This window comes from Biomphalaria glabrata, chromosome 2 (genome assembly GCF_947242115.1).
Source record: "Biomphalaria glabrata chromosome 2, xgBioGlab47.1, whole genome shotgun sequence".
Taxonomy (NCBI): Eukaryota; Metazoa; Mollusca; class Gastropoda; family Planorbidae; genus Biomphalaria; species Biomphalaria glabrata.
This window is the reverse complement of record NC_074712.1, coordinates 59,491,024-59,504,998: the sequence shown is the minus strand read 5'-3', so window position 1 is coordinate 59,504,998 and position 13,975 is coordinate 59,491,024. Positions and strand designations below refer to the sequence as shown.

The window sequence follows — 13,975 nt, the reverse complement described above, 5'->3', positions numbered from 1 at the left end:
ATGAACTATGAAAAAATATTAAATTTTTCAACTTGATCGAAGAATGGAAAATGGGAGAATGTTAAAAGTAATAAGCAGAATAACTCCATATATACAGCCTTCTCTCAATAAGTGGCATTTATTTCCCTTATTCAATATCCAACCAAAAAATAAATAATAATAACCATGACTAATTGGTAAATTGTTTCTATTGTTTCATATTTTGTTAGGGACAGTAAATAATTGTGTCAAATTTGATCCAAGACTGGGAGGTGGGAGAAATAACGTGAACGAAAATTTGCCCCAGACAGACAGACAGATAGACAGAGTGAGCTGATATAAGCTTGGTTTGTTTTTTTAAAAAAAGTTCACTTAACATTATCATCCATACACTTCTATTGAATAAAAGAAATGAGACAAAATCTGCCTTCGTTTATCATCATTCTCGAAGCCCACCTTCCTTGCAACATCCGCCTTCTCATCAAGCTTCTTCTACCTTTGTGATAACTCAGCACTTACAGCTTCCCCCCTTATTCCCCTTCCCCTTCCCCAACCACCCTAAAATAAATAATACAGTACGATGTATCCCTCCCCCCCCACCCTCAGGAATGGAGGCACGCGGAGTGCTTATGTCAGTTGCTGTTCCTCTGTATCAATGTCGGCCCCCAGGGGAACAGTAAGTGAGTCTGTCATGGACGAGTGCCGAAGATACCTATGTGTCGGATGCCATGCCGGCGTCACCGAGCTCGCGCCGAGGCTAACTCATGTATACATGTTCAGGGGGTCCTGTTTTGCGCGTGTGTTTTGCTGGAGTAGGACGTAATGGTCTGCGTGTTTGCACTTATGTTTCCACGTCGAGGACATAATTGTCTGCGTGTTTGTACTCACGTTTGTAGCAATAGGGCATCGTGCGTGTGTGTGTTAGAACGTATGCTTGCGATCTCAGAACGTGATCTATCCGTATTCGCATGCTTTGCGAGGATGTCGCTGACTGAATTAGAATGTGTTTGCGGTTATTTTCGGAAAACAAATGCACTTTTGTTCTATTTAGGTCTCTGATATGCGTCACGCTTGTTCGATTGTCATTCAGACTCCTGCTGGCTGTAATCTATAATAGAAAGCAGAAAGTAAGGCGTATGTATGTATGCATGTCCCGAATAAAAATCAAAACCGTTTGACCAATCTTGATCAAACTTGGCATAGTTGTTCCTTAGACCATGACGGAGACCGTAGTGTACGTTTAATGTCCATCCCACAATCGGAGAGACCTAAAATAGACAAAAAGTTAAGAAATAAACTTTTTTTAACAAATCGGGCAAACCCGATTTCACAGTATTTTTATATGGGATATGAATGTTTTGGGTGAACGGATAAACCCATTTTCACACTCTACTTTCATTTTCGTGGCAAAATAAAAACAATATGTAGGGAACATTCTCCATGTTTGATATAGATCTAAATTCAATCCAGTAGATCAGTAATACCCAAACTAAGGCCCGCGGGCCGGCTAGTAGGCCTAAGTGTGCATAAGGCTTTGGTTGTTGGTATGAACGTGTTCATCACAGGGCTATACATATTAAATCCCACAGGATGGCCCAAAAGTAGCTTCTCATCTAGTGGACTACCTTTTATATAAGTAAACTACTTTTAATATAGCTGTAAAATGTTGCGTTGTTGAAAGAGGACATTTTGAGCCTCTGAGAGATTCAATTGTTTATGTTAACAGGTACAAAGAATTTTCCGCTGTTCTAGTGTCGAATTTTCATATAATAGTCTACGTCAGTGATGCCCAAAATACGGCCCGCGGGCCAGATCCGACCAACGACGTTCTATCAGGCCAGCCGAAACGTCGACGTTGAATGTAGAAAATCCACCCTTCATACAAAAAGATTTTAAAATGTATCTTTATACTTAGGGCCCCCCTCACTATTTCTCTAATGGATTGGTACCATGACCATTAACATTTGTGTGTTCATGAAATGTAGAATCTACCAGGAAAAGTAGATCCGGAACACGATAAATTGAAGACTGGGGATTTTGAATTTCTGGATTTTTAGGGCGCCTCTGAGTCCACCCAGCTCTAATCGGTACCTGACTTTAGTTGGAAAAAAGTAAAGGCGGTTGGTCGTTGTGCTGCCTACTTGACACCCTGTTCGTTGGAAATTTACAATTTCAGTCTTCACCAGGATCGGAACACGGAATCCTTAGGTTTGGGAGCCAAGTGCGATACCACTCAGCCACCGAGCCACAATTATAAAGATTATCCAAGCTATAATGATGAGAAAACATTAAGAATGCGAAGTATTCTTCAAACTACAATGCGGGGATATAGTACACGGTGATCATTTTAATAGTAGTGTTAATGAATAACTTCTACAGCAGATGATTCAGTCTTAAGAAGCTTTCGTTAAATTATTAATAGATTTGAGGCATTGAAATAGGCAATCTCATTAATAAAGCATGTTATCTAAACAAGTTCATATCAGTTCTTTATAAGTTTACTTTGTTGGTTTGAGTCACATTGAATAAGCAGATGTTAAACCTTTTTTTTTTCTGATGTTAAAAGTTATACAGTTGTTCCATCTGATTCTTCGTCTTATTTTTCAACTTATTATTAATCTTATTTGAGTGACTAGCTGATTACGTGTAGGTTTTACTTAAACACCGACTAGGACACAGTTAATTTATGTAGGTGATATAAGTAACGCTAATATCTGATCTTATCTTATAATAGACGTCTGTGTGGTCGTGTGGTTCGCGCACTGGACTGTCGCCTCGACGGTCCCTGGTTCGAACCCCGTCATCTCCCGCACGTCCTGTGGGAAGTTTCGGTTAGGATGTAATAGCCTTCAATTTGAAACGTCCCGCCCAAAACATGTAAAAAAAAAAGTCCTTTCAATTAAGAAGTTTATTGCATTATACGCCTATCCATGTAATAACCTAGTCTCACGTGACAATTTGTGTCTTTCCCTGGCTGATTCAAGCAACCCGCTCGAAGTTCTACGTTAATGGGAAAGCTTGTGTGTTGTGTGACAGTGTTAGAGAGGATATGACATTTATATATAATTGTCAGAAAGAAAATAAATCATTTTATACTAGTTAAAATACCCGTCATTGCAAAGGAGACTTGGTTAGACAAGAGTCATAGTTCATTAACCTATTTCCGTGGCACATACATGCATATAAACCCAGATTTCAAAACTAAAGAAAAACAAAAAAACCTAGCCTCAACGCATGACTAAACAGGTAATGTGATTACAACATACAGCAAGAATCCTGAGAGACACCTGTGTTTTTTTTTTGTTTTTTTTTTCAAACCAGCACTAATTAGTTTTTCCGAAGCAGACAAAAAAAGGCAGACAAAAAATGAAGTTTGCCTAATGACATAAAGACTAATAAACTATATTGGTTAGTGTTGAAAGTGTTACGGGATTGCTTTTTTTTTCCCCATTCATTTCCGGTTCTATTAGTTAAAAGTTTTTTTTTTTTTATTTCCATAACCTTTTTTTTTTTACTCTCTCCTCTAGCCCTTCCTCTCTCTCTTTCTCTCTTTGTCTCTCTATTTCTCTCTTTCTCTTTCTCTCTGTCTATGTCCTTCTCTTTCTCTCTGTCTGTCTCTTTCACTCGGTCTCTGTCTCTCTCTCTCTCTCTCTTTCACTCTATCTCTCTTTCTCGCTCTTCCTCTTTCTCTCTCTATCCCTTTCACTTTCTCTCTCACTCTCCCTCTCTTTCTTTCACTTTCTCTCTCTCTTTTTTCACTTTCCTTCTCGCTCTTTTTCTTTCTCTCTATCGCTCTCTTTCTCGCTCTTCTTCTCTCTTTACCTCTCACTTTCTCTCTCACTCTCCCTCTCTCTCCTTCACTTTCTCTCCCCTTTCTTCCTCTCGTTCTCTCTCCACGTTCTCTTTCTCTCTTCTCTCTTCTTTGGTGGTAATGAAATTCCTCCTAAAATGTTGTTTGGTTTCATTTTGAACTAGATGGAGACAGGAGTAACACAAAACTTGAACAATTCAAAAATGAACCTAAAAACACTGAACTGAAAAATTCACATTCAGAATATTAGGATATATGCTTTAATGATGAGAGTCCAGAACAGATCATTGAACTTTAAATGTAGGTTTACTAATATACGTACGTACTAAAACTGACATTCAATTATGACTTTTCTAATTTGACATGTTATGGTTCATAATTGTAATGACAGAAAAAAGATTGTAAATATATTCTTAAGTGTAACATCAATTCTAAAAAAATGTGATACAAACAAGCAGTAAACATGATTTGATGTTACAAAACATAATGCGATCACATACTCTTGTTACTAACAGCCCAAAGATAATTCTCTCCCCTTTCTTCCTCTCGTTCTCTCGTTCTCCCCCCGCCTGTACTACTAAAGTGATTGCGTCTTATCGCCATAACATTTCAATGTTGAACAGTTGAACCCATTGAAGCAAGCCACCTCCCCCCCCCCCCCCAAAAAAAAAAAATAAAGCTTGTGCGAGCTGACAGTCGTACTCACGCATTACTTGCAAAAAGGCTTTAAGTCACTGCGTACAAACAGTTGCAGGTTTAAAATTGCTACCAATTTAATTTTTTTAGTATATTTATTTGCAAACAATATGTAAACTTGGTTTTAACACACACACACAAAAACAGCGAAAGTGCATCTTTACGAAGAGCACTGAAGGCTGCAAAAAATAATAATTTTACTTTAATTTTTGTTGAGTTTAAAGGCCAGAATACATTTTCAAGACAAGAGCAGACAGAAAGCTACGAGACAGCAGCACAACATCGGTGCACCACAAGAACGAGGTCTTCAGACATGATCGCTGGAAAGTTACGGTCATTGGTCTGCGGCTTTACACGGGACGTTTTTGTCTTTGGCGTGCATGTATTGTGTCACGAGGGTATTTGAAGATCTTTGTATTGTCTCCGCAGCGGTTGACAGATCTTGTGTGGTGCCCCAACGCAGATGAACAAAAGTAACTTTCACACCTGTTCAAATCACGATGATGAAATCGGATTTTCAATAGCAAATTTAACTTTTGAGCTCCTTACATGACAGACAGACGGACACACGAACAGCGAAAATACAAATAACAAAAAAAGGATTTTTCTCAAGAGGACTGATATTTCAAACAAAAACACATTGTACGTTAAAAAGGGGAAAACAACTGAAACAAATCCTTTTTCGTAGCTCAAGAAAATTTTAAATCATAACATTATATCATGTTGGCAACAAAGTTTCACACACACAATGAACAAACGATATTTGTTGACAGTTGAACTGTGAAACTTCGGGAAAACCCGAAATGTTATCGGAGACTCTAGCAAGAGAAGAGACTTCTTTATTTCCCTGTTTTAACAGTTTCTCTTATTTATTTCTGGCGTATTTTCCTGTCCACAGTAATGTTGCGCAAATGACTCATAAAATCTCAGACGCCATTGTTTTATAGCTTGTCGGTTTACCCCCCACAAGATTCAGGGGTAGAAACATCTAACAAAGAATTGAAACAACTCAAATAAAAACATTTTAAAAATTACTTTAAAAAAAAAACAGTGTAATTGTATCAATTAGTTTGGATCAGTCGTAACTGTATGAAATATTACTCTAGACATAATAAATCTGTGCGATTAGAAATATTTTACCAGTTGTTTTTGTCTAGCTTTTAGCATTCTCGATGCGCTATTATTCTATCACTTGTCTGGACCAGTTGTGAAAGGGGGAGGGAAGATGTGGATCTCTTGTGAATGTTTACGTGATCGTTTTTCAAAAGCATAAAAAAAAATGTTCACTCAGGGCTCAAGAGTTCTCATGGGGACTAATTCAATTTATACCACCCTTGTTCAAGATACCAAACAAAATAATTAATTACAAATAGTTAATTAACTATTTGGTTAATTGTTTAAATTGATTGTTGTGTTGTCAGGTAAAAGAAATAATTGTGCGAAATTTCAGCTTAATCCGAGACTAGGTGTGGGAGAAATAACGTGTACAAACTTTTTACCAGACATACAGAGTGAGTTGATATAAGCTTTGTAATAAGTCAACATTTCAACTATAAATAAAATATAGACAAACATGTTGCCTGAACATTTATTGTTTTACATGTTTCGGATGTTCCTTCAGAGTTAAAGATAGTTTACTTCCTAGTCCAAACCTCCCGCAGGACGACGGGGGATGGGAGCGGGCAGGGTTTGAACCCTCGACCGTCGATAAATCCGAACGACAGTCCAGCGCGCAAACCGCACGACCAGGCAGCCATCCATTTATATAGAATATGGTAAATTTCCAAATTGTTTATTTATTAATGTTATGAAGTAGTTTAGAGGTATACGTCTATCTAGTTATTGCTGTTGTTTTATTCGCTCTATTTGTTTCCAAAGTCTTTTCAAGATAAGAGATAGTCTCAACTAGTCAATAAAACACAATTTGAATTTTCAGCCAACATAAATAAGGAGTTCCAAATTTTTTGACCAGGAAATGTTCATATAAACTTAGTAACTTATAAGAAGTGAAGATATAATGTAATCAATATTTATCAATGTCACAATGTAGCCTTGAGAAAGAGAGGCCTATCCAGTTGTATTGCAACCAAGATGTTCCTGGTTGACCTGCTCGTTTCCAGACTGTTTGCAATACTTCCTAAATGAGACGCCCTTTGATTGTTTCGTTTCTGTATTTCTGAGACAGTGAATCTAAGCTCATTAGCTCATAGTACCTCGTGACTGAAACTTGCTCGGTAAGATAATAGTTCAGGGAAAGGTGAGGTCATTGTGGAACATGTTTGGGATGCCAAATCTGGGCAAACCACGTCACATTGATACAAATTGAACTTTGAACTAATCTCAACGTTGGAATGTTGTTTTTTTATGATAGCAATTGTAACTAGGAAAAATTTGTACAAATACTTCCTCTTCCTTAGTTCTATTAGAGCATGGAATGGGTTGCCTGAATCAGCCAGGAAAACCAATGATTTTGGCAGAATTTAAGTCATCGGTTAACATGCATGACTAGATGCATGACGCTTAGGACGTAATCATCTTCTTTTTTGAAGTAACGTCTGTATTTTATAAGATAAGATAAAAGTAAAGCATCCCTGTCCAGATAATGTTGAGATCATCTGGTTCCGTGGCCCACGCTTTACGAGGTTGTCATGTGACCAGTCTAACGACCAACCGCCTTAAGGGGCCCCCTAAAAATCCCGAAACTCCAAATCCAAGTTATCATCAAGACTTGAACTCGAAACCCAGCACTTGATAAGCCCCTAAGCTATCTGAGATACAGGGCCCCTTGTAATCAACATAAGGCTTTTTTTTTTCTAACACTTTCTTCAAATTGATTGCAAAAATATCCCTGGAACACTTTTTTTTTTTTTTTGGGTGGGGGGGGGAGGGAGGAAGCAAGTGAGGGCCCTAAGCTATAGGTTATGTTGCTTATAGGTAAATCCAAAACAGTCGAGACACCCTGGTTCGGAAGCCACGCCCTTTACCGCTCAGACACCACGCCTCCAACAATAAAATGTAGGAATGAATGGTGCTAGAAAAGAATGTGAAACAATAATTCCTGAGAGTTCTCGTGAAATAATGTCGTGAAAGTTGAAGGCAGTAGTGACAAGCGGTGGTAAAGTACGTTGACAAGACCTTCTGAATGGTTTACGACATAAGGAAAAAATAAAGCTACTGATAAGTTTCAAAGAAGCATCCCTCTTTTGTGTTAAAAGTTTCTGTTCTCGTAACCATAGTGACAGTAAAGAGGGGGAAAAAAACAACATCAAAGAAAACACTGGCCTATAAAACAGTGAGACTTAGTAACGCCAGGCACTAAAAATAAATGGAATTCACCAAATAGTTGATACTATCATAATGGCAGTGTGTCACGTGGTACACGTTTTTTGCGTGTACCTGTACCGGTTGGCAAGTTGCCGAAAATAACCGCAAAAAAAAAAAATCAAAAAATTTCGGAACGTATAAGAATTTTTAACTTTTTATTTTTATGCATGAAAAAGTATAAAAAGTTTAACTGGAAAAATGTTTGCAAAACAAAAAATGAAATAGAGGTGTCAGATAAAGAGAGGCCACGACAGGTAACATGGATTTTTTGTATTTTGTTTTGTGTATACAAATTATCGATGGGTGATTTAGCAAATTTGGTGAAAATCGAGCACCATACTTTTTTTTCCCAACATTTCTCTACCAACTGGTTTTTGGCTTTCGCTATAGAGAGTGATGTCCCATTTTATTGTTTCTTTAGCGCAATTTTAAGTCTGTTTGCATTCAATTAACTTTTTCTGACAGACTTTTAAGTGCATCGAAAAGTGTTGTTAAAGACGGAGCCATTTGATTGTTTTTGTGAAGTTGTTATTTGAAGATGAGGAACACGATGAATTTGTAGTCAGCGACCTGAACAATACACTAAGCTATAAGACAGAGGAGGAATCTATACCACATTTTGTACACGCCTTTTTCTTCTCTCTCTCTCTCTCTCCCGCTTCCCATTCTCGGTTCAAGATGAAACTTTGCATAATTATTTCATTGCCGCAAACAAAACCACGAAGTAATCAAAATATTAACCCATTTCATTAATTAATTTGTGATAATTAGCTCATTTTGTTTGGTATAGAAAGGGAGATAAATAGTACAGTATTGAGATAAGTGGCTGTAAGTGAGTAGTTCTTCCCCTTACACAAAGCTTATATCAACTCTGTCTGTCTGTCCGTCTGTCTGGTAAAAAGTTCCTCCGACACACAAACTCGGATCAAGCTGAAATCAATTTTAAAAAATAACTAATTGGTTAATCAATTATTTTGTTTGGTATCTAGGACAAGGGAAAGAATTTGAACTTGACTGAGGTGGTGGTGTAAGCTAGTCCCCCTTTAAAGGTCGACGCTCTAAATTGAAACAACAATATATAACTATACAATCTTCTCTAGTCTTTAGTATATCACTAGCAGAGTGGTTAGCATGTCGTGAGTTACGAGTTCCTTTTTTTGTAAATGTTGTTGAAAACCAATTACGGTAAAAATCTACCCAGATCTCCCTTTCTTTCTCCCCCTCTCTCCCACTTCCACATTGGTCCAGATAAATCATAGGGTATTGAGAAAGCTAAAAGCATAAAATAGAGCTAAACAAAAAAAATTGTTAAAATATTATTAATCGCACAGATTTATTGTTGTTGGTCTAGATTTAGATCTATTACAAATTTAATTATATGAGTGATCTAAACTAATTGATACAAATAGGCTACAACTTCGTATAAACTTTGTTTTTTGTTGATGGTCTTTTTTTTTTCTTTCAAAAAACGTATTTTTAAATGTTCCTTGTTTTAAAAAAAAAAGTCTTTTTATACTTAACTTATTACTGTCTAGTAACACTTTGTTAGACTTTACGTCTCTATTTCATGCACTGTTACGGAAAGATTTATTTCCTGTCTTTGTTCTATGTCCTGGCCACGTGTGGCTAATCAAAGGTAGAACAAGAGGGCAGGGTGGGGGGAGAGGGAACGCCAGGCACGTATGGCCTCACCATGTCCAGGTATGTTTAGATAGACGTATACGATTGTGGAACAGGGAGAAATGGTTGTTATGTGGACGAAGGGGCGGGCAGGGGGGGTCGGCCAGGCTTGTCCCGGTTTAATTACGGCCAAAAGTAGTACTTTCACATGAGTATGTGTGTTGGTTCGCGTGAGTAGATAAGTCATTTTCTACGTACGTTAAGGTGTATATACGTTTGCATAATATAATACATGTATAAGTGTAGATTTATAAATTCTAAAAGTGTGGGTCTACACTCAGGCTAGAGACAAGGGAAAAGTAACTAAACTCTTGTCTAAGGGGAAATAATCGGCGGTACAGGTGTAAGAAAGCCCCCAAGGATGAAAATAAAAAAAAAAGAAAATGGCGAAGGTATACAGCAAACCACCAGCACTGAGTCAACACAGAACAATAAAATACGTTCCGAATGGCAGGGTCAATAACCAAAAACAAAGGGATGAATAAAAGGCAAGGGAAGTAATTTGTGAAAGGGAAGTAACTTCATAGGAAACGCGAGTTCATTGTTTATGCAACGCGTAGATCTTGAAACGAAAAGGAGACTTTTGATTAGAATTTATATTTGGGGCTTTTTGTTGTACTATTCAGCTCAGCTCTATCAGGCATCCTACAACAGAAACAGACCGATTGTTACTTTAAAAAAATACAGGTGATTAAATCATGTTGGTAAAATGTTTTCCATAATTCGGATGTTCCTTCAGAGCTGAAGATAATTTACTTCTTAGTCCAAACCTCCCGTAGGAAGACGGGGGGTGGGAGCGGGCAGGGTTTGAACCCGGGACCATCGATAAGTCCAAACGACAGTCCAGCGCGCAAACCGCACGACCAGGCAGCCATTATGGGGTGTAGGTGTAGTCAGGTGTAGATAGAATGTCCAAAACTTTGACGTATGTTTGACCAGTTGTAAAATACTAATGCAATATGTTATTTGTTTGATCTTTAATAATGGTTTCTGTATGATCTTAAATGATGGTTTGTGTGTGATCTCTAATGATGGTTTGTGTATGATCTTTAATGATGGTTTGTGTGTGATCTTTAATGATGGTTTGTGTATGATCTTTAATGATGGTTTGTGTGTGATCTTTAATGATGGTTTCTGTATGATCTTAAATGATGGTTTGTGTGTGATCTCTAATGATGGTTTGTGTATGATCTTTAATGATGGTTTGTGTGTGATCTTTAATGATGGTTTGTGTATGATCTTCAATGATGGTTTGTGTGTGATCTCTAATGATGGTTTGTGTGTGATCTTTAATGATGGTTTGTGTGTGATCTTTAATGATGGTTTGTGTATGATCTTTAATGATGGTTTGTGTGTGATCTTTAATGATGGTTTCTGTATGATCTTAAATGATGGTTTGTGTGTGATCTCTAATGATGGTTTGTGTATGATCTTTAATGATGGTTTGTGTGTGATCTTTAATGATGGTTTGTGTATGATCTTCAATGATGGTTTGTGTGTGATCTCTAATGATGGTTTGTGTGTGATCTCTAATGATGGTTTGTGTGTGATCTCTAATGATGGTTTGTGTGTGATATCTAATTATGGTTTGTGTGTGATCTCTAATGATGGTTTGTGTGTGATCTCTAATGATGGTTTGTGTGTGATCTCTAATGATGGTTTGTGTGTGATCTCTAATGATGGTTTGTGTATGATCTTTAATGACGGTTTGTGAATCTGTGGTTGTTTATTGTAAATTGCGTGTACAAGGTTTTATTGTTTAATAATGTGATTGGGATAGCAAAATGTCTATCAGCACTGAATGCGTGTTCTGTGCCGTGATTCATCTCCGTAGTATATTGCTTGCGTGCTAATAGACATACTCCACACTTGCGATTAAGCTTATTATTTAAAACCAATACTTTAAAGAAAGGGAAAAGGAATGAACATCTGACTGACCCACGCATATAACTGCCTTGGACAAAAAAAAACATTTATATCGCTCAATGTAAAAGTTAACGCTACTAATATTTATTGCTAAATGGTTAGAGTCTTGACCTGCCATGGAATTGTGATCAGTCGCGTCACTGTCATGTAGTGTGTGTATGTGTGTGTTTCTATGGTGACTTTGGGAAGATGTTGGCGATTGGTTGTGAATGATGCAAGATATGTGGCATTGTCGTCAGCGGTCTTAGTCAGGACAGACGACTCCAGAACGTGAGGCTGAAAAGACGCGTTATTTAGTCAGTTAGAGTTTGTTTAAATTACCATTTTATATTATTACTAAAGTCTATTATATTTATTGCTTTTCATCACAGGTTGATTTTGCCTACTTTTTAATAACAATGATATTTAGTTTTGCAAACAAAGAAGTTATTCAAGTTCTTTTCAAGTTTTATTACTTAAGAAATATTCTGTTTACATCAGTTTGGTTGCCTACCAGCAGTTTTGGTGCTGTAAGTCAAAGACCGCTCAGTTTAGTCACTAGGTATCGTAGGAGAGGTGCTGACTGCACCGGGTGACACAAGTGACGCAAGTCACACAACCAAGTCATTAAAATGTCAGAAATAACGAAAAATGTATTGTCAATGAAGCAGCAAACATTGTTACAGCTGTGAACCAATCACTGAATGTTGTGGATTAGATCTTTGTATTATGTTTAGAATAAAAGAAAATGAACCCACGACAAGAGTTTTCACGTTATTTTTGTTTAAGAAAACGAGGATTAGATATTTAGCACCGGGCGACACTAACCCTAGTGACGCCACTGTGTAAGCTCATGACGGGATTTTCTTTCACTAATTACTTAAGTAACGTTACACATAGTATATTTCCTTTATTGAGAATATTTTTTTAGCAAAACCACATATGCCTCGTTAAATCATTCTTAAAACCAAAGTGGGTGAACAATGCGTGTCTGACGTTTTTAAAAGACTCCTGTCTTTAGATCTAAACCCTTTAAATATTGGCTTTAATTAAAATGAGATATATCTTTGAAAATTGATATAATCTTTCATTCTATATTGAGAAATGTTTTCTAGAGTTTTGTTTCGTTTCACAGCTAGTTTGACTTTTTTATTTGTTTGTAAATCACGAAGCAGCCCTTCGTTTTGTAGTTTATTTATAGCCTACCACTTTTGGAGCACCATTTGCGTCTTCCAGAACGTTCCTCATCGCCAAACTATTTTACGTTATACTTTGACATAACTTTGTGAGAGAGAGAGGGGGGGGATTATAACTTATCTTCTTATAAACTGCAGACATTTTTTACTAAGATTAAGATTGTTTGACCTGAGACCTCTTCCTCCATGTCTTAACATAGCCGTAAACTGCACACTTATTTTAAAAACAATATAACATAAAGATTTTTAAAACTATTAAGAAAGAAATGTTTAAACTCTCTCTATTCAGCAGACAAACTTATTTCTAGCATTTTGAATTTTAAACGAAGCGGTTTTTATGCGCAGAGATTAAGACCTATATTTCTACTTTTTTTAATATAAATTAAATGATAACTCATGTTTTTAAATCGGCAACCAGCGCGAAATCAATTAATGATACACATAATATATGAATTAATTTTTGATGTAAAAAAAATACAACTGAATTTCGACTAAGCTTATTCAAATAGCATTCATTTTTATCTGGCCACTTCAACTACAATGCCGAGTACTTAATGAAGGAAGATGTGAGTTGAAAAAAATGTACTCACCATTTTGTATCTATGGAATAGTCCGAAACGGAGGTTTTAAAAAAAAAAGAAAGAAAAGAACCAAGTCCTCAGCTATATCTACAGTTTGGTGGGACACGTTTTGGAAGAAAGAGGGCTTTCTTTCACTCGGTTTTTTTTTTTAATTCCCTCGTTCTTTCTGTCTTCCCCCCTTTTTCTCTCACTCTTCAATGCTCGTCCGTGCCACGAGAAACACAAGAGGGAATGAGAACTAGACGTACAGTAGATGAGTTAGAGAGAGAGAAGTACTCACGCTCACACAGCTACACACACTCACACGTGTGTGCTGTGAAACACACACACACATACATAGGGTAGTGTGCACACGTCTTTATCCAGTGTTTAGGAAGGGGAGGGGGGGGAGAGATCGGAACTGTTGTAAAGGCGGAGAGTGAAAAGGGGGGGGGGGAGAAAAAGTTGGGTGGGGGTGCAGGATGTCTAAGCAGGTTTAAAGTGAGAGGGGGTGGGAGGAGGGCTGTAGTATATCAAACTAAACAGAATATATACGAAGAAAGGTTTGTATGTGATTGTATGTGCGTGTGTGAGATTTGTGGTTGGTGGTGGTGGGGGGTGGGGAATGGGCCTTGACATCCATTTAAGGCAATGCGACCACGTGACATGAGTACTTTTGATAATTAGTGGATCCTATAGTCATGTCAGACACCTCGGTTCAGGTAGATCAGCTGCTCAATCAAGCGTGGCATGTTTTGATGGTACCACTGCTGCTATTTTCATTTCATTTTTATTTCTTTCAAAAAGTCAATAAACTATTTAAT

The 13,975-nt window shown here is 37.3% G+C and overlaps 1 protein-coding gene across 2 annotated transcripts in view; it reads right to left on the bottom strand.

Annotated features, from left to right (window-relative positions):
- The window catches only part of LOC106074088 (troponin C-like), a 64,873-nt gene extending 51,467 nt beyond the window's left edge, over positions 1 to 13,406 (bottom strand). Inside the window, exon 1 of one of the 2 annotated variants that reach the window (XM_056021741.1) lies at positions 13,182 to 13,406. In XM_056021741.1, coding sequence (XP_055877716.1) covers positions 13,182 to 13,184 — 3 coding nt within the window. In that variant the 5' untranslated portion in view covers positions 13,185 to 13,406. The remainder of the gene's footprint in view (positions 1 to 13,181) is intronic. The other variant, XM_056021740.1, reaches the window with a different exon arrangement.
- Between the last annotated feature and the right edge of the window lie 569 nt (positions 13,407 to 13,975).